Source organism: Periophthalmus magnuspinnatus, chromosome 15 (assembly GCF_009829125.3).
Source record: "Periophthalmus magnuspinnatus isolate fPerMag1 chromosome 15, fPerMag1.2.pri, whole genome shotgun sequence".
Classification (NCBI taxonomy): domain Eukaryota; kingdom Metazoa; phylum Chordata; class Actinopteri; order Gobiiformes; family Gobiidae; genus Periophthalmus; species Periophthalmus magnuspinnatus.
In genome coordinates, this window is record NC_047140.1 from 9,991,621 (window position 1) to 10,013,448 (window position 21,828).

A 21,828-nucleotide genomic window follows, 5' to 3' on the forward strand; every position below is an offset into this window, starting at 1 on the left:
AGGTTTGTCAAGTTGCTGTGTACAGTTTTGTATCATGTTTTTGTAAATTTATGGAGAACTGTTGTATGGGACCATGGGTGATGTAGGCTTGTGGGCGGAGACTTGTACAGCATCTTAGTGCTTACAGTAAGAAGGGTTTGAATAGGGCCTGAGAGAGATTTCTAAAATACTCAAACATGCATGGATGACATCTAAACCTAAAGGAATGTTATAACACGGCAGAAAGCTCCAAAAAAAATGATTTTGCAGAATGCCCCCTCTTTAAAGCAGTAATTCTTGAAAATAGCTGCTTGTTTACAGTGTTACTGTGTTTGTTGTGTCGTTTACATACAGTTGTGATGGCTCTTGGTGACACTGTCTGCGTCCAGGGCGTGGTAAAAGTCGTAGACTGATCGGCCAATCAGATCCTCTGGTGTGTACCCCATCAGCTCTGTTATCCTGGAAACCAGTGCAATGTTTACAACTGTATACCAAAAATCAATTCAACCTCGTCCCACCCTCCTGTCAGCTGTCTGTCACTTTCAGTCAATCACAGCCTGCTACAATGCCCTTCAACCAATCACCTCTCAAGATATTCATATACATGTGCTCTCTCTCCTCAGCTTTTGAGTTAGACCAAAAACTGTATAAAGAAGTGGACTACGGGACGTCACCCACAGCATTCCGCTCCAATCAAATTAAAAATGTGCCTGATTTGTCTAACACTAATGTTTGTAGCAGAATAAAAACCTGAGGATCATGTAGAGCAGGTTAATACAAACATTTTAAGACCAAAATGACGAGCCTGACAGCAGCAGTTACAGAGAGAGGGGCTGCAGTTTTTCAATATAAAGTGAATTGGAGCCAGAGTCGATGGAGCCGGAAGCGCGCCCATGCTCATTTCCCATTTGGAAAGTGGCGGCTAGCAGGTTAGCTATGTCTATTTAAATATACAGTCTATGAGTTAGACGCAGGGTCCAGTGGTTTGACTTTGGCTTTTCTAGTATACTCTAAAACTACCCTTACCTACAGAAGCCAAGAGGAGTGAAAAGTCCCAAGTTTAGTAAGTTATTTATGGACAGCTTTTGCCATTTTAAACAGAACGTTTTGACTAAAGATCTCAAATACATCATGTTTTATTACTAAGCATATTTCCACAGCAGGTTCTAAAATAAGATTGTAACTCTTGGTCCTGTCATCGTCTCCTCCGTCAGCTGAGTGCAGAGTGAGTCAACACAGGCCCCAGTCGCTCCAGTATTTGTGTTTTTCACATCTTACGGTGCTGGAATGAAGAGGAGCTGTGGGTGGATGAGGAGCCAGACTCAGAGGAGACTTGGGGACTACGAGAGCTGCACTGATAGAAACTATATTATGTTTGTTTTTGACATCTAGATTGTTCTGCAGGGTTTGAGTAAATGTGTTTTCTATGTCGAGCTAAAGGGCTTATATTATGCTACTTTTTGGTCTGTTATAATGTTGTTTCCTCATCACAAACATATCTGGAGTTGTGTTTTGTTTCATTCACACATGTTTAACATACAAACCCTGCATATATAGGTACAGGTCTATAACGCTTTGAAGGTGGAAAACTTTGGCGTGTAAAGAAATTAAATCCGGGGCATTAGCAGCTGATCTAATTGGAAACAGTATTTAATGCAATACTGTGGAACATCCTAGAACAAGCATCTCCATGGAGACAAGCAGGGGGCAGAGCTTCATATGTGACTCTGTAGTACGAGCAGAGAACCCAGAGTCCCCAGTGAGAGTCCGGCTGGTCCCACCTGCAGCTCTCATCTGTGTAATTAGTGACCACATTTATGCAGCTATTACATTTGAACCAAAAGTCTGAAGAGGGAGAAAGTCTGCTCGTTTGAAAGTGCTATATGAAACCTTTGTCCTGCTGAGCGTGTGATAAGATTAGCCATGTGTGTGCGTGTGTTATGTAACCTGTGAGCGCATGTGCCACAGACAAAGTTTAACAACAAAATGAACTTTAGTGAGTTTTACATGGATCACATGTGGATTTCATTCACACATCTGTAGTATGTCTGTAAGTATGGATATAACTTTGTGTTGTCCTAAATGAGTTTTTCTCTTTGGGATGAGGTAATGATTTGCAGACCATATGCTCACTCTGAGTGAGCATGTTGTTGTGGACTTTCCTCCGAGTAGCCCAGTTTCCTCCTTTTAGTCTCTCACATTATGTAAAATACCATAATCCTCCAGCCGGGTACAGCAGGCCTGTGTGCTGTAGGAATTAACAATGAAAAAATAAATAAAAGGAGCCATTAAGCAACATGACTAAGCGGATCGAGCTGCGTGTTTGTTTCACTTCAGAAAAGTTCATAACGATGACGATGGGTTGTAGACTTTAAAACAGCCTCTGGGTTTATTTTCTCTTATGTAACTATCCAGGGAAATTGAAATAGAGTAAGACAACCTTGTAAACAGGATTAATGCAATAAACCTGAATGAAGCAAGACACAACAGGCAGGGCTCTACATTTATATGCACACAATGAACGATTGTGATTTAAATTTTTTATTAAGGTCAGAGCAGGGACAGAGGAAGCTCATATTCATTATTTAAGAAATGGTAAACTGCCTTCAATTACATTTGTGTAAATATCTAACTGTACCTGCATAATAACACTGCTTTGCAAGTAAGAAAGTCAGGAGTAAACTTAATCATAATAATCCTTCCTTTCGATTTTGTAGTTTTTTGGAGTTTTTTTTATCTCTTATTATTAAAAAAACAGAATTAATTGCCCAGCCCTGACACCAGGTATGTTTTTGATGAGGAAATAAAACATTATAACATGGTTAAAAGCTCCAAAAAAGTCAATTTTGCATAATATGTTAACTTCTGGTGATGGGTCCCTGAATGTTGCAAACAGAACTATGCATCTCTGTCTGAATGACCACTTTAGCCCCTAATCCCTAGCCCCTAGCCCCTAGCCTCTAATCCCTAACTCCTATAACTCCTAGCCCCTAACCCCAAACCCCTCACTCACACACAGTCCTGCACTCTTTATCAGACTCTACAGTGCCATGTTCACAGAGCCATTCAGACATGTGATTTTCATCTGGCCGTTGATTTCAGATGTCAATGTGTATCCCCTTCATCAGTGTAGACTCTAGGCCCTGGTGAACTGAATAACAGGGGAAATCCAGACTTTCACTTTGAGTCTATTTCTTTTCCTAATTAAGCAGCGACTTCCAAGAGAAACCAGGGCCTGCCAAGTCAAACTCCGATCAGAACAGTGCAATCAGCCCCTGATCATGAGCAGGCTCAGAGCGCTGTGGCCCGGCCTCTCTTCTTGTCCCCTCGTGTACTCCTTTGTATGTTTCCTTGTATGTTTCTTTGTATGCTTCCTTGTATGTCCCCTAGTATACTCCATTGTATGTTCCCTTTTATGCTTCCTTGGATATTCTCTTGCATGTCACCTTGTATGTTCCCTTGTACGTTCCCTTATATGTTCCCTAGTATACTCCTTTGTATGTTTTCTTATATGTTTCCTTGGATGTCCCCTTACGTGTTCCCTAGTATGTGTCCTCCTCCCTCACCTGTCGTCGCAGTAGGTGTACTTCATATCCATGCTGTGTCGGCTCATGAAGGTCTTGCTGTCGAGGGGTGTGTCCATGTGGGAGGGGTGGGCGATGGGCTCACACATGAGGACAGCACAGGTCAGGGGGGGCTCTTTGAAAGCACACAGCGCACGAGAGGGGGCACTGTTGTACATCTTCAGCTGTCCCGTGCAGTGCAGCACCTGGACACCAGAGACCACAATATCACTCTGATATGACACGTATTCACAAGCTAGTATTGAGATAATTCATTTTTTAATCAATAGCTCAATATTACAACGGCTGTGAAAAATAAAAAAGACATCAAAAACCCTATTGTCCCTTGTAAGGTCCGATGTCTCTGGAAATTTGTCGAGTGAAGCGATCTGACCATAGACTGTACATGTAAATGGACATAGCACGGGTGCACTTTTGGCTCTGACTGGCTCCAATTCACATCACATTGGGAAACTGTCACCCCTCTCTCTGTAACTGCTGCTGTCAGGCTTGTCATTTTGGTCTTAAGATGTTCATATTAACCCGCTCTACATGATTCTGGTATTTTTGTTTTACTATTGTGAAGAAAAGAAGAACATTAATAACAGACAAATCAGGCGCCTTCTTTCCCCAAGGAAGATTTCACTGACAGTGTTGCTAAGTACCCACTCCCTGCTAAACCAGCGGTGCAGGTGGGAAGGGACGTTACCTTCAACCACTTCGCTCCGGATTGGCTCTTGCTATGATACTCGCGGTCAGAATTCCTAATGTGCTTCAAATTTGCCCCTATAACTCTTAGCCTCGATGAGCTTCATTTGACTGGAGCCAAACACCATGGGTGACATCACTCTCAAGTCTTTACACAGTCTATTGATCTGACAGACACAAACACAGAGGAGATGTAGTGATGGAAATGTATACAAAACAAAAAATATACAAAACAAGGGCTTCCCATTTCGAAGTGCGTTGTTTTCAGTCTTAGCCCTTAGCCCTCATTTTGTAGAAGGAAGGGAAAGGCTAAAGCCCAGGGGAAGACGTAAAAGAGAATTTGGATTGGGCCTTTAAGTTTTCAAATGACTGTCTAACTGGGTGACACAGCCAGCAACACTTAACCCATGGCCTCTTACCTTCCAGCTGGCTGACTTGAGGTTCACAGTGCGCCCCCTGTTGGTCACTGTGCACTTCATCCTCATGAAGAAGTCTCTCTCTGTGGTCAACTCCTTGCCATTTTTGGAGAATCCACCGCCTGTAACAAGGAGTGCGCATGTTTCTTTCATTTATAAGACAGATAAAAAGAGGAAATAAAACTATGAAATGTAAATTTTAAGAAACAATCAGATGCATTGTTTTTTTGCAAGAATAAAGTAGTCCCTTAGTCCCTGTTCCTGCTCTGGACATGTTCAGTGTCCATTCATCCTAACATGTCTTTTCTGAACACACAAAATACCCTGTTTGCATTTTGGTCATTTTGTTAGGTCATAGATAAAACTCCTGGGCAGTTTTTAAGCCCATAAACCATCGCTGGACTCAAACCTCTCCTCATTCATTTCTCTGGACTGGAAGCACCGAACAGCAGACTTTAAAATTGAGTTGGTTTTTACCTCTGTCGACTTTAATAACTTAGTTTATGGGATCAGAGCATATGCTTTTAACACTTTCATATCTTTAATCTCCAAATGTTTCACTGTCTCATGTTCTCATTTACAGTTTCACATTATGACTGAAGTGTGAGTATTTGTGAGTGTATCTGTGCTGTTTTATGCTGCCTCTTGGCCAGGTCCTTATTGTAGAGGGAAAGGTGTTCTCCATTGACTTACCCGGTAAAATATTGAATGAAAAATAACTAAATAATGTTCAATGTGTTCACAACAAACACAAGGATTTGAATAGTTTACTTTCTAAATGTTCATTCTCACTGCTGGCAGCAGAGGGAGCTCCAATGCCTAAGTGCTTCATTGGAAACAGAGGTGAAATTTATAAATGCACACACATTGTTCTAAGTTAGAAATTGTGAAATATTTATCCAAAGGTGACCAAAAGTCTGTTTAAAAAAATTAACACCACACGATTGCATCATATGTGATCTTTAATGTATTAAAAGGTCATTTTGACATAATATTGGCCTTTACACAAATGTTCCTTCAGCATGTTGTTAGCGCCGTGTGGTTGGCTGCTGCTGATAAGATGCACCTGCACACACTCTACATAAGTTCATAAAAATCTGCAGACATGTGTAGCAGAAGCCTGGGGTCTTATCGGTGCGCTCGGCTCGCTCTGTTCCTCTGTGTTATTCTTGCCCATGTTATTTCAGGAGCTGAGGTCTTATGTAATTCATATGTGCATTGGACTCGGGCCTTTTCCCATGGGTCCGAGCAGGTGCTGCTTTAGACTGAGCAGGTCAGGGAACATAGGGACATGTAATCCTAGAGAAGTGTTTTGAGTGAGAATGTATGCAGTGAGGCCAGAATCAGCTATATCACTCTGAACTTACAGGCCGTATACTGTGCAGTGGTCAGACTACTTTAAAGAGCCCATATTACGCTATTTTCTCACCTATGTTATAATGTTATTTTCTCATCACAAACAGACCTGGAGATGTGTTTTATTTCATTCACACAAACCCTGCATATTTAGGTTGAGTTCTTATCCCAAGCAGATAACACTTTGTGACGTCATGTAGTAATACAGGAAGTGCTCCACTGTGTTACTAACTAAAGAACAAAAGGTAAACGGGGCTGTTAACTTGAAAAACTACTAATCAAAATGTGAAACAAAGCATTTTGAGCTTTGGAGATGCAGACAGACTAATAGACCAGGGTTACTCAAACGTGTGAACGAAATAAAACACAACTCCAGGTACATTTTTGAGAAGGGAGCAGCAGTACAATATGGCTTAAAGTTCACAAGTTAATTTTGTGTAATACAGGATCTTTAAGATATCTTGTGTGTTTGTGTGCATACATGTGTGCGTATGTGTGTGTATATGTGTGTATGTTCATGTGTCTGTGTATCTGTGCGTGTGTGCGCATGCGTGTGTGTCCGTGTGTGTGTAAATGTGTGTGTGTTGAGGAGCAGGACTGACCAGCTGTCTTGAGACTCAGGTTCTCTCGGATTTCCTCATGGTCACAAGGATGAGTGAAGTCAAAAATACTGTGACCTGTCAGCTCCACCTTAAACAGAACACAAACAATAGATAACATGTTAAAGAGGGAGTATTTTACTTCTATGGGGTATTAACTGTAACACATAACATATTTAGATCTCCATGTTTCCTTTTAATTGTTTAATCGACAAAAAAAAAAAATAATAATACCGTTAATACCGTTATATTAATGTTTTATAAGTTTCACTTTCATTTTTGACTCTCCCCTCCCTTTGTTCTCTGTGCTAGGTTACTCCCCCTTCAGAGCACTATCACGACACAATCCACATGCATCCCACTGATGAAACTACTGCACATCACATCAGGTTTGTCAAGTTGCTGTGTACAGTTTTGTATCATGTTTTTGTATATTTATGGAGAATTGTCGTGTTGGACCATGGGTGATGTAGGTTTGTGGGTGGAAAAGGATTTGAATAGGAGAAGAGATTGGCTAAATTACTCAAACATATATGGATGACATGTAAACCTCTTCAGGCATGTTTTTGATGAGGTTATAAAATGGGACAAAATCGATTAAGACAATCTCATAACTGTACACTTTGTATTTACATATCACTTGTGCTAAAGGTGCACTGTGTAACTTTTATTGTGTATGTCTCCCTCTGTCTCCATGGAGATGTTATCGCTTTGCCTGGAATGTTCTTCTTTGGAGTGCCTGATATATTGATGAGTAATTGAGTAATACCGGTATCGGCCAAAAGCATCGATACCAGTTGGCTGATATTGCGCTCCAGTAATGAAAGAGTTAGCCCTGCTGCGCCTCCACAGATGCAGGAAGACAGCTAAAAAATGGCTCCAGTAAGGACTAAGTTAAGGTTTTTTAAAAGCCCGAGGAAAAAACTTTACTTTTACTTATACAGGAAAACCCAATGAGAGCACTTGGGCTGTTTAAAATACAATAAAAACAGAAAAACAAACAAGTACACAAGTCCCTATAAAAACAACATGAGTAGGTGTGTGCATAAAAGTTTGTTACCAGATTATTAAATTGTGATTGTGTCACCAAAGTACCCAGTTTTGCTTTTCCTTGGAGTGTATTCCATTTTTGTGAAGCAGCACATCTAAAGCCTTTTACCTGTCTCAGTTCTGGTGCGGCCTTATGCAGTCATGTGATCTGGTATTAAATGTCCCAGTATCATGATTAACAGGCAGGTGAGGTATTCTGGCAGCTTTTGAAGTAGTTCTTTATAGATACATTTCATACAGTGTTGTTAATTGACTTGTTTCCTCCTAAATGATCAGTTTAGACACATTTACTCCGTCTAATTTAGTTTAAGTTTAGTTAAATGGAGAAGAGAGTGTAGTGCCTGTGAGCAGACTGCAGGGGGCAGAGGGGGAGATACTGAACTATATCACTCCTGCTGCTGCTACAGGAGGAGGCGGAGCAACACGATGATGACACAAGGACTGGACAGGTACCACAGGCTGTATATATAAATGGACATAGCTAACGTGCTAGCCACCGCGTTCCAAATAGAGAAAAAATGTTGGCCTAATTTCAGTTATCAGCCCAAGCCTTTCCCCAAATACTGGTATCGGCCTAATGTGTTGTTTTTATTGCTCAGACATATCTTGAAAAATAGACTCTTCTTGGTTTGAGCGGGGTCGCCTCTCCATAGATCTGACTGGTAACTTGGTCTTGTGGTGCCGCCTTCTTATCTCGAAGGCGATTCCAGCTGAAAAGTTCCAGATTGCTCCTTTAAAGCGTGTGGGAATAGATGATAGATGACGCTGATAAATAAACGTTGTGTGTTGTTGGGGTTAGCTGGGACATGTGTTTGTGTTGGCGTGTTTGGGTGCAGTGCTGTTCATGTGGTCTAATTTTATGTAAACAGCACACTAGCACGTCCAGAGCTTGTTTTGCTGCACACATGAATTCTAAGCAGCCTTATAAAAACAGCAGAGAACACAACCCATTAACAACTGAAGATCCTGTGTTGGTTATTAACATGAGCTTTTCTCAGGGGCAGCAAAAGACAGAGGCATGGAGGACTCACATGGTAGGGGCTAGGAATACTGAAAAAAAAAAAAAAAAAATCTCCCACTAACAATATCTATCCAACTGTATTACAGGGCAGTTGCTTGGGATCCAGAATAAACGCTTTACGACAAGTATGGGCTGTCCGTATCAGAAAAATTTAAGGAATAAAAAATTCACAAGGGGCTGAAAAACAGGGGCGGATTTCTGTAGAATCAGCGAGCGAAGCACTGAACTCATACATCTGGTTTTATTTGTAAATCTTAGGTGACCAATGAACTCCTTCGAATCTGATTGGATGATCACGTTTGACCGGGTTTGAGACGCAACAGAGGACGTGGGGACCAGACTGATATCAATCTGTATAGAAAATACAGAGAAAGTGTCATGATCCGCACCGTCTGTTCCATGTTTTACCTCCTGTCCTGCTCCTTCCCTCCCTCACCTGCTGGAGCTGGGCTGAGCTCCTGGCTCCTCCTGCGCGCACCTGCAGCTCATCAGCGCAATTACCTCCACCTGCTGCGGAGCATAAGAGGAGCTGGCACCAGACACTCGGGGCGAGACCGTCGTCGTTCCTTCGTTCCTGCGTTCCTGCGTTCCTGCGTTCCTGCGTTGCTTCATCCTGTTCGTGGCCAGAGTGTCCGCATGTCTACGTCCCTGCTCCCTCGCTCGTCCCAGCTCCTGGCTTCTGGCTCAGCTCCTCACCTCCTGCTCCAGCTCTGGTACAGATTACTCCTTGTCTTCTCCTCCTTGTTTCGTCCCGGACTCTGGCTCACACCCCGCTCCCAGTTCCTTGCTGGGTTAATGAACTCTTGTTAATTATTTCACAATCTGTAAAATAAACACTGTAAGTCTGCACTCTTTGGTCCGCTACACCCACCATTACGACTGATCTGAAGGTTGGTGGTTCAAATCCGACTCTTGACACAAACATCATTGAGGCTGAGCAGTCAGATCTACCGACCCACAGGTTGGCGACAAGAAAAGGGATAGTACTTGATATTCAAATGGTGCATAATAACAGCCCTCCTAAAATAATGGCCATGTCATTTTTTCATATTTTAAAAAAAACACAAAAAACTGCACCGAGAACTGTACAATCTGTGATAATGTTTTCACACAGAGAGATAACAATAACAGAAGAGAAATTACACATTTGAGCCAGTTCTCTGTGTAACAAAAGCCACAGAATGACTTCAAAATGACTTTGGCCATTTTCTGAACATGGCCTTGTGACTGGAACCATTTTAAACAGGACTCTTTATGGCTCATATGACCAGTGGTGGAATGTAACAAAGTACAACTAGTAAAGCACAGTACTTAAGTAGAAGTTTAGGTATCTGTACTTTACTGAAGTACATTTTACACTGAATACTCCACTACATTTTTGAACAGGACTAAAAAGTAAAAAGTACTTTTCATATGATTTGAGAGGTTATTTTCACCATGCTTGTGGTAACATCCTAAAATGTTTGAGTTCAACCTTCAGCTTTGAGCAAACAAAAATACACAAAATTCACAAGAAAAGTTAAAATAGATTTGTATTGTTGCTGTTGACCAAAATATGTATAATTTTTAAATCAATATTACTACATTTGACAACACTTGTGTGAAATACTTTTACTTTTTACTCTTAAAGTACATTTTTAAACAGGTACTTAAATATTTGTATTTTTACTCTGTAAGTACATTGCTGTTTTCGCTGTAGCATACCCTCCCTGTGCACAGACTGTACGTACACTCACCTGTGTGAGGCCCATGAACTTGTTGATGTTCTCGGAGAGGAAGATCATGTCTCCGTCGGACGTTACCACGGTGATGAAGCCCTCCAGAGACTTGAGGTACAGGCTGTCCATCTGTCCATCGTCTGTGCTGCTGTGGCCTGAGTGGACACAGTAAACACCAGTTACATATGAATGCTTCTATGTTTCCGTAGGCTCACGCAGGCTGGACCAGTGGAAAATGCAAACGTATGGAAAAGCAAGTATGCACTCATTTAGTCTTTGAAGGGCCTGTATTACACTGGTGACTCTTGTGAGATTTAAGCCATGTTATAATGCCATTACCCCTCAGAAGCATACCTGGAGTTGTGTTTTGTTTCATTCCCCCATGTCTGAGTAACTCTTTATTATTAGTCTGTCTAAAACGCCAAAGCTCAAAATGCTCTGTTCCACCTTGTGATGTCATGAAGTGGTAGTTTTCAAGTTAACGGCTCCTTTTACCTTTAGTTCAGTAGAGATCGGCAATTCCATAGCTAAAATGATCTAAATGATTCTAGTGAAGGTGTATGGAGTTTAAAAACACAGTGGAGCACTTCCTGTATTACCACATGACATCACAAGGTGGCGTGTTTTCAGAGAAAATCACAGCCTAAATATGCAGGTTTTGTGAGTTAAACATGTGTGAATGAAACAAACTTACAACTCCAGGTCTGTTTGTGATCAGGTCCTTTAAATGAACAATTTCATGAAGGCCTGTGAAGTGCCTGCAGTGATTTTGGCCAAAAAATAAATAAATTGAATAGAAATAGAATGACAAAACATTCAGGGGGATGGTTCCAGTTCGCAAAGTGTTGTGGCCAGAAGCTACCTCCCATACCAGATCTAGCTGTGTTCCTCTCTCGCTTGTTTCTCATGGCCTTTTGGGTTATGGCCAAAATAAACCAGCGCTGCTTCTTCCTGCTGAACTAACACATCACATATTGAAATGAGCTTTTGGGATTATTTTTGGAAGTCATGATTCAGTTCACAGTGGACATTTTAAAAACCCCATGGAGATTTAAATATGAACGGCTCAATTAATCCTAGAATCCCAGGCATTTCAGAATATGTTTGAAACGCAGGGAGGGCATCTGAGTTTTTTGTTTTAAATTCCATAAACATGACCTATCTCTATCCCCAGATATGAGGTAAAAATGTTCAAATCAAATACAGCTTTTACTGATAACAACTGTGATACTTATTTATTCTAATAACAAAAACATTGTTTCCCAAGACGATTATCCAATCAAAACCAGAATGAGCCTCACATGACCTCTCACTGATCCAAATGGTCACTACCTAAACTCCAGCACCTTAAGCCAATCATGACTCAGTGCTAGTGCAGCCTCTGCAGCTCAGGGAGTGAATTCGGGAGGTTCTGAGCTTTCACATGAGGCCTGTCCAAATACTGAGAATGAGACTTGTAAAAATAGTGATATATGGCAGAAAATCAATAATATTAATGATCATATCTAGCTGTGAAGGGCCCTGTGAGTTCAGCCATAATGGAGACACAGGGACGTTTAAATATTCCGATCTATGTTATAATGATGTTACCTCCTCAAGAACATACCTGGAGTTGTGTCTTGTTTTATTCACACATGTCTGTCTACATCTCCAAAGCGCAAAACACTCTGGTCCACCTTGTGATGTCATGTGGTAATACAGGAAGTGCTCCAATGTGTTTTCAAACTCCATATACCTTCACTAGAATCATTTGGATCATTTCAGTCCTTGAATGGTCTACAACTCTACTGAACTAAAGGTAAAAGCTGTTAACTTAAAAACTACCACTTAATGACATCACAAGGTGGAACAGAACATTTTGAGCTATGGAGACATAGACAGACTAATAATAAAGGGTTACTCAAATGTGTGTGAATGAAACAAAACACAACTCCAGCTCACAGGAGTCAGTTTTACGTAATATATGACCTTTAATAGCAGAAGGCATTATGTTTTTCATTTTCTTGTTGTTTTAATATTTTAGTTTGTTCAGAAGTAGAAATCCAAATATGAGTGTGGTGAGAGCATTTTCAGATTTGGGGGGTGATAGTTGTGAGTGTGTGAACAAAGCTGTGGTGGTGCTGTAGGGCGGAGGGGAAGTCTGCTCCCAGCGTGCTTCCCTCAGATAAGAGTTCCCAAGACTCCTGGAGAGAGCCCAGAGTGGCCCCACACAGGAGTTTAGACTGTAGTAGAGCCATGGGCCAAAAGCAGGGGTCAAAACCAAGGGCCAAAACCAGGGGTCAAAATCATGGGTAAAAACCAGGGGTCAAAATCAAGGGCCAAAAGCAGGGGTCAAAAGCAGGGGTTAAAACCAGGGGTCAAGGCCACGGATCAAAACCAGGGGCCAAAGTCAGGGGTAAAAAACAAAGAAATAAAATCAGGGGGCAAAATCAGTAGTTAAACAAACAACATAACACTAAAGTTGGTTGTCGTATTTACGTCTTTGTGGATCTGCCTTTATTCCCTAAAACACCAAAGACAGCCACAGATGAAGTTATTTTATTCTTTCTATGCTTATGTGATGTCAAACTGTACGCCTCATTTGCACTGATGACAATAGACACACAATTTTCACGAGACGAGACACGTGAGAACGAGACAATATGAGATTGTGCCAGCATACTGCTACTTGATTGTTGTAAAACTATCACTTACATTTACAACAGGTATCCAAGTATTTTGTAAATCTGGGGCCAACATGAGCTCATCCGTCGGGCCCTTGAGGGAGTTCGGGGTTTCTCATGGACCCGGGTGGAGAACGGGTCCTGGTCCAGAGCTAACACCACCTTTGGCCCACATACTTGAGTGTGATTAGCCGACATGTGGACAGGGTTGTACTGGTTGCTCTGTTGTTCCAAGCTTACATAATCGGCCCGCTTTCAGAAGAATGGACTCCGCAGCCAGCGCTTTGAAAATGCATTTGTTTTGTCGGACTTGGACGAGAACAATTTTGGAACTTTATCTAACAGCTATTCTTCAGAGTGTTATTCTGTTTCAACATTTACTTTTGGACAAGAGGGGTGGGTGGAGTAGCTAAAAATTGTACTGAAGTAAGAGTACCGTTACTTCAAAACAATATTACTCAAGTAGAAGTAGTTGTAAGTAAAAACAGAGATTACTTTTGAGGAAACTACTACTCGAGAAACTACTACTCTACTTAGGACACAACATGAAATTCTGCACAAAATCTAGTAAAAAACGACACAAACATGTAGCTTTAACTGCAGGGTAATTATTGAGGTTTTGATTTTAGATAATACTGTCCCATTTTGGTCCAGGTTTGGTCTGTTCAGATGATTATCTTGCATTAATGTTGTTGTGTCCGTGGCATAAAGTAGTTTCAATATTGTCGTTTATCGCTGTATCTCTCTGTAGAGATATATCAAGCTTCAAAATGCGTTATCATGACAGGCCTATGTAAGAGTGCATTTTAAAATGTGATATAATGTTCAACTTGAATCACATAACGGCTTAAAATTGAAGGTTTTGTTCAGTGGTGACTGTGGCTTAGTGGTTTAAGTGTCGGCCCACCAACCAGGAGGCGGCTGGGATATACAAGCAAATTATGTTTCTCATGGGGATTTATGATAGCGGAGTAGTACAAGAGAAGGCAGCGCAATGACTTTTATTTTTTACAGTATATTCAAAATAAATATTCAAAATAAAAAATAAAAATAAAACAAAAACTCTGGTTAAAATGTTTACAGCTCAAATGGGGCCGTTATCCTCTCATTTATCATCGTCAATCTGCTTCTGCTCCCTGAATGTTCTGCACTTCACACAAACATGATTGTATCTCTGTTCCAGGAAGCACCAAGGTTCAAAAAGTATAAAGTCTACTATCTAAAAATGAGAGGAAAAATATCAAAAATACAAATTTTAATCCAAATATTCAACCAACAATAGCCTGACTCGTGGTACAGGCTGGTGCTGTGGCCGTACCTGAGAGACGCGCTTCCATAGTGAGTGTGTGTGGGCGTGCACGTGAGCGCGGCCGGGAGTGTGCACGTGCTGGTACGCTCGGCGCCATGGTGGTCGGCTGTTATGGCTAGAGCGAGCGGCGAATGCAGCTGGGTGCTTCCTCTTGATGTCTCTCCCTCATGGAACAATCAGGACGGGCGATAAAAAACAGTATCCGGGTCATCTTCACTGTCTCTCCTCCTCCTCGCTCTCCTCTTCCTCACTCTTTCCTCAATCTCTCCTCACTCTTTTTCCTCACTGTCTCTCCACTCCTTTTCCTCTCTCTCTCCTCACTCTTCTTCCTCTCTCTCCTCAAAGTGCTCTGTTCCACCTTGTGATGTCACGAAGTGGTAGTTTTCAGGTTAACAGCTCCTTTAACCTTCAGTTCAGTAGAGATGGGCAATTCCAGGACTGAAATCATCCAAATGAATCTAGTGAAGATGTGTGCAGTTCAAACACAGTGGAGCACTTCCTGTATTACCACGTGACATCACAAGGTGGAACAGAGTTTTCAGTTTTAGAGAAGAACTTTGTGTGTTAAACATGTGTGAATGAAACAAAACACAACTCCAGGTCTGTTTGTGATGAGGAAACAGATCAGAAAATAGAGTAATACTAGTAATTAAAGGTGTTGTAGCTTATTTTTAGTGTCTTGAAAACAGAAGTAGTTCATTTTGCAGGGGTTCAAAGTTATCCCTCACTCACCTTACGCATTCCAAACTAAAATAAAACTTGTTATGATTTATGAAGTGTTATGATAATGTAGTAACAATATTTCTGTCTAATAAAAGTCCCACAGATCATGAGGATTTGATTGAGGAAACGCTGCGAGCTGAGACAAAGCCGCTTCACTGTGTCTGGAGCCAGCGCTGGTTACATAAGGTTCAGATGGATGTTTGTGTACTCTGATCTGCAGATTGTGGTTGTCCCAAAGTTTCCTGTCTACAAGTGCTTGGACAAACTCTCGGTCAGAAGACAAATATAGACCCAGAACTGCCAGCGCACTTTTCCTTTTCTTATAAATCAAAATGGTAGCCGAGTCCAGAACGTGAAGGGGGACACCACCTGATACAGCAGAAAGCATTTGAAGATGATTTAGTGTGTGTAGATTCAACCAGGAAGTAGCACTGGGCCGTATAACAACTACAACAATAAAAAAAAAGTTATAATAATTATTAATCTTTTTTGTCTTATTAAAATAAATAGAGTCTTTTTAATATGAATTTCCTGGACATACACAATACTAACTTTTAAACATAGCCGTTTAAAGACTAAACATACAAACTCTGCCCAGAACCACATATCAAATACAGCTGCTACATGATAGAATTTTGGTCAAAGTTCACATTTTAAACGTGTCCAGAAGAAGTGATGAAAAGACTGAAATCTGAACTGACAAACTAATACAAGAATTCCATTTCAGAACATTTTGGACAGATCTAAACTACAGGGTTGGACGTTCTTTATGCAGAATAAGGCCTCATGGACACACAGAGAGGGCATCTGACACACAGGGATATTTCAGATCATGTTTGTACAGATTTAAACTTTAGGGTTAGCAGTTTTTATGCAGAATAAGACATTTTGTTTGAAGAGGAAATTATGGTACTTGCAGTTTCAATTCGATTGTGATTCATCTCGCTGCGCTTCAAGATGGAGGTATTTTTTCAAACAAATCTGGCATGCTATCTTTCCCATGACGTCGCCACCTGCTGGAGCCTGAGCACCAGAGTCTAATGAACTATTTTCTGCAGCGCTCATTTATCTGGTTCAAATGGATTCTCAATCTGTTGGCTAAAGACACAGGAATTTGAGAACAATAGGCTGCGGTCTAAATTTAAATCCTCCAGTCTGCAGGAGGTGGTCTGCGTCATGGGTTAGTCATTGATGGCTATGTGCACGAGACAGTAAGTAAATCTAACTACAGCCCTAACGAAACTATACTTAAACCATAGTCTGTATAAAGAAGTGACTAAGTGAGTGTGACGTCACCCATAGCATTCAACTCCAATCAAATGAAGCTCATCGAGGCTAGAGGTTACAGGAGGTAATTTGGAACTGAGTTCCGACCATGAGTATCATAGCAACCAAGGAGCAATCTGGAGCCAAGATGTTGAAGGTAACGTCCCTTCCGACCCGCACCGCTGGTTTAGCAGGGAGCGGGAACTTAGCGACACTGTCAATCAAAACTGTTGCTAACACTAATGGGAGCGACCTTGGGAAAGAAGGCGCCTGGTTTGTCTATTATTAATGTCTCTGCAACTGCTGCTATTGTAAAATGATTGCATATATAGGGCTTTTCTATCTTCTACGGACTCAAAGCACTTTACATCAAGGAGCCACTCACCCATTCACACACCAGTGAGACAACAACAGCCTTCATCTGTAGGAGCACCAACCTGTAGGTCAGTGGATCTCACCGCTCAAACAAAGATGCTTATGATGAGAGCTGGATTTGAACCGCCAACCTTCGGATCAGTGGACTGATATTCTACCAACTGCTACTATTGCTGTGTGTTCTGTGATGAGGCTGTTTGACCTTTAGAGCTGTGTCTGTCCTCTGTGCTACATATGGACCTGTATGCATGTATGTATATAGTGGCAGGTGCGTACATGTACACACAGACGCACACAGACTTGTGCATATACACAGACAGACAGGCGCGGCAGGTGTTAAAGAGTCAGCTAAGTCATTCAAATGAAGAGGAGAATGAGCAGTAATCATCAGGCAATACAGTACTGGAGGTAATGAAATAATAGATAGTACTAACAAGAACATTTAGATAATCCTGCATGTGGTCACATCTGACCCTGTGTGCAATGTTCCCTCTAATTTTCTGAGTCTGAGCAAACACAAACTCCCTGAGTGGTCCCATGGACCACTGTGAGCAACATCAGACCTGTGCACTGTGGTCATGCTTCATCGCATCCATCCAAGTTAAATGGTTTATTAAAAGAATCAAATTACTGCATTTACATTCCTGTTATAAGACTTTTAATGAAGTGCTTTAGACCACTTATAGAATGAAAATGACAAAAATCTTGCCCATGACCTGTGTAGTATGTTAATGCTATTGGAAGTATAAATATTAAATTTTAACTATGGCAAAACATGAACTTCCAACCAAACCAAGACAACTGTAAACTCCAATGTTGAAAACACACTTAACATTTTTATGGTAAATCTCTGACTTGCATTATGAGTATAAGCCATTGTGTGAAGTTTTTGCTGTGCACTGAGTGAGATTGTCCTACTGTGTCTGGGAGACAGTCCGGTAACTCTTTTTCAGTATATGACACGATCATTTGATTTTTACAACTCATAAACTAGTGACAGTCAATGACCAAAACACACAGAGGAATCTGTATCTGCACAGCTGCTCTATTACTGTACATTTACATATCATATCAAAACACAATATATAATGTGTATTTGTATATAAAATATATTCAAAACAAGTGGTATGGGTCACAATAAATATATATTTACAAACCACACACTTCAAAATGTAAACAAACACACACTGGAAACTAAGAACAAACTGCACATTATTGTACAGTGTGACAGTCATTCTGCTACAGTGGCTCAGTGGCTAATGATTACGCATGATATATTTGACCCACAATTAAGTCAATAGCAGAATAAACCACACTTACCGATCAGGAACAGCATCCAGTCAATCAAATCATAAGGTCCTCTGCTCCTGAGTCCACCATGAGATCTTCACTCGGTTCCACGAACCGCTCCGGGTCCGAGATGCCTCTAGTTGAACTTGTACAAACATCCACAGTGTCCTTGGTCGCGTACTTCCTTTGTTTTGTCCGGTTCGTCATGTTTAAAACGCAAAACTGCTACAAAACAGTGCGTAACAGTGCGCCCGAGGGCGGGCCGTCAGAACGTTAAGGGGTTAAACACTTAGCATCATTAGCGAGTTTTCACTCCACATCGGCCACATCGGCTAAAACTCTGGTAGCGGCTCATGAGGAGCCTGTCAATGGCGTTGATAAGCTGCGCAAATACGTATGTGAATCACATAATTGGCTGGAGCAGCTCGTCCCCGGTCACATTCACTGACTCACATTGAAAAATAGCGCAGAATGAATTGCTTTTATTTTCAATTCCGGTTCGATTTTTTTGTGCGCAGCACAGATTTTCTGTGCGCGGAGACCGTGTCAGCAGTGCGCAATTGTGCACGCGCGCAGCTTAGAGGGAACAGTGCCTGTGTGTACAGAGCCTTAATCTGCACATAGAGGACACATACACATGTTTCATTCTCAGTATATGAACAGGCCAGTAACTTGGTGGTGGTGTCATTTGCTTGTGTCTATGAATATATAAAAAATGTAACGCCATACTGTGTAACATCCCAGGCAAAGCAATAACAGGTCCACAGAAAAAAGAGGGGCCAGAACTTCCACCAGAAAAGTTACATATTGCTCTTTAAAGGGTTTGTAAAAACAGCCAGTACCTGTATGTGTGCTGGCGGCGGAGGCCAGCAGCTTGCGTGTGCGCAGGAAGCTGATGGCCAGTCTCATGATGGAGGCCTTGTCCAGGTGGGCGGAGACTGTGTGGGGGAGGGGCAGTTGATGGGCCAGCTCGTAGAACACCTCTGTCTCTTTGCTCCGTCTGCAGCGCGCTGCATCTCGAGACTTCTCCTTACGCCGCTCCGAGCTGCTCCTGCAAAACACAAACGCTAAGCTTAGCAACGCTGTCAAGGAAACCTGTTGCTAACGCTAGCGAGGGCAACCTCACGGAAAGAAGGTTTGATGGTTGTTTGATTTCTGTTATTAATATTCATATCTTGATTTATAAAATAGTGAATTAAAAATATCAGGATCATGTAGAGTAGGTGAATACGAACACTTTAAGAGCAAAATGGAGAGGCTTACTGCAGCCGTTACAAAGAGAAGAGCTACAGTTTTCTAATGTAAAGTGAATTGGAGCCTCTAAGCGACAAGCCCACCAAGAACAATTAAGTGCACAATTTCAGACCACTGCAAGAGGGAAACCATCTCATGAATTGGAACACTAACATCATAGGTCAGAGACAGCAACAAGCTCCATAATTGGATAAGGGAGGCCATAGAGAAACGTGGAAAACGTTCCAAAAACGTGCCCACCAGACTGTAAATTGAAGGGGGTGTGCCTACTTTCACATACCTGGGATACAATTCTGAAGAAGTCAGACTGCAGGTGGCACTAATATGGCTTCAGAAGGTGGGGAAAGGAGTCAGAGTTTGTTTTGCTCACTTCTTTCCATGTTATATAAGACCGTCGACAGAAACAACATATGTGGGGTTTTATTTTAATTCACATATATGCATTATTATTTCATCTTTGTTGCAGCTCTGTTGTTTCTCTTAGAACTGAAACTTCTTGATTTCACCTGTGAGCTTATCCACTCCCACCTACTTCAGGAAGCCCTCCTTAACCAAAAATCTAAATGCCACTGTAGAACTGAATCCTTTCCTTTGTGCATTGGCTGACATAACTTCTGACAAAATTTGGTATTAATTGTAACATTGTATTTAGGTCACCATGTTACCTTTTATTGTTTTGAAAATACCATAGTTTTGCTTTTGCCGCTCTGAGTCCCACCTCCCTTTGCTCCCCATGCTAAATCACCCCCCCCTCTTCAGAGCGCTATCACATTACAATCAGCCGCATTCCATTAATGAAACTACTGCACATCACATCAGATTTGTCAAGTTGTAGGGTTCTGTTTTGTATCCTGCTTTTGTATACTTATGGAAAATTGCGGTGTGGGAACATGGGCGATGTAGACTTGTGGGTGGAGCTTTGCACAGGCTGTTAACCATAAGAAGGGTTTGAAAAGGGCCAGGAAGAACATGTATGGATGACATCTACAACCTCTTCAGGCAGGTTTTGATGAGGCAACAATGTTATAACATTGTAAAAATCTCCAAAAAGTTGATTTTGCATAATACCCTCTCTTTATGGAAATGAAAAAAACATCACTCCACTCTGCTACCCGTGTGAACAGGACCAGTGGAGATGTAAGAATAATCTTGATAATCTTATTAAGTACCACATGCTGTTTTGAAGTAGCACTGATGGGTGGACTGAGTGTGCAGTCTTCTGAGGACAGCCATGTCTTGTGTCTGAGCGTGTAACCCAATGTGTAATGGGTCATAAATGTGCTCTTATGTCCAGAGGAGATGATCAGAGAGAGCACAAAGCCTCCTCAGATCGACCACAGCCCAAGGTAAGGCTCAAATCAGCTCAGATCTGAACATTCAACCAGCTCTGCCCTGCGGTCCTCTGGCTTTTAAACCACCTTCATAACAACAGTGTAATGACCGCTGGGGCCCATTAGTTCACCTCAGATGAACTTTGGCAGAATATTAAGGCAAGCTACTGTGGATGTGAAAGGAATATTAAAGCCACAGTATGGAACTTTTTGGCCAAAAATGAAAGTAAAATATATGGTTTAATTTTGGTTGTGTTTTTTGCACTTGACTCTTACTTAGTTACTTTACTTGGCCTGCTTTTTCCATGTAAATGTTGTTCTTTTGGCTATAATATTGCACAGTATGGCATAAACTCATCTATCTTCAGGGAGAATGTTCCGAAGTATGGTTTTAACGTTGTACTCCCATGAAATCACGCAGGTGACCTCCACCACCTCCAGAAAGTTACATACTGTTCCTTTAAGTACAAAATTAGTAATTGAGCTCAGGAATGAATGTCGAATAACAACCATTACCATGGAAATCTGCCATGTATTTTGGCAGCCTTCCAAACGTCTACAGAAAACTATGTAAAAAAGTAAACAAAAAATAAATAATAGTACTTTCTTTTTAACACTTTCTGTGTAATCCTCAGTCGTCCAGGTAGGTTCCATAGTGGTCCATGGTTGTATACTAGTCTACTTGGTCTGATACAGCACAAAATCATTCTGAAGCTCTTCAGGAAAGATTCATTTCTGTTCTATGAATGCAGCTTTTTTGTATCGATACCTGCTCAAATGAGTATCTAGTTTCTAGTATCTGATTTTCGATTCTTTTGGCAAGCCCATAATGTACAGAGCAGGATTTACACTAGCTTCTAACAAAAGAAAAAAAACAAGTGCTGACAGCTCTACAGACACTACAGACCTCACTCTGATCCATGTGTCACTACAAAACATCTGTGTTAGGATGTTGATAATAGCTGTGCTGCTATAGTGACTGTTTAACATGCTCGTATACTCACTGATGTCCAGCAGAGGGCGATAAAACCTGATTGAAGTGTCCTTTGAAATAAAATGATAACCTCTCCAACATCTTTTTGAAACACATTCAAATATATGTGGAAAAAAACAAACCAAAAAAGGCGAATTTCTAGAGTCAAGATCACAGTATTGATTTTATCATGATTCAAGTACTTCACACTAACTAAAGTCATGTACTGCCTCT

At 41.3% G+C, this 21,828-nt stretch overlaps 1 protein-coding gene across 2 annotated transcripts in view; it reads right to left on the bottom strand.

Moving 5' to 3' along the window:
• The window catches only part of epas1b (endothelial PAS domain protein 1b), an 82,421-nt gene that overhangs the window by 18,562 nt on the left and 42,031 nt on the right, over nt 1–21,828 (bottom strand). For both annotated transcript variants that reach the window (XM_055227437.1, XM_033979469.2), the window contains exons 2-7: nt 18,879–19,087; nt 10,429–10,565; nt 6,625–6,712; nt 4,670–4,788; nt 3,546–3,748; nt 332–438 (exon numbers count right to left, since the gene is read on the bottom strand). In XM_055227437.1, coding sequence (XP_055083412.1) covers nt 332–438; nt 3,546–3,748; nt 4,670–4,788; nt 6,625–6,712; nt 10,429–10,565; nt 18,879–19,087 — 863 coding nt within the window. The remainder of the gene's footprint in view (nt 1–331; nt 439–3,545; nt 3,749–4,669; nt 4,789–6,624; nt 6,713–10,428; nt 10,566–18,878; nt 19,088–21,828) is intronic.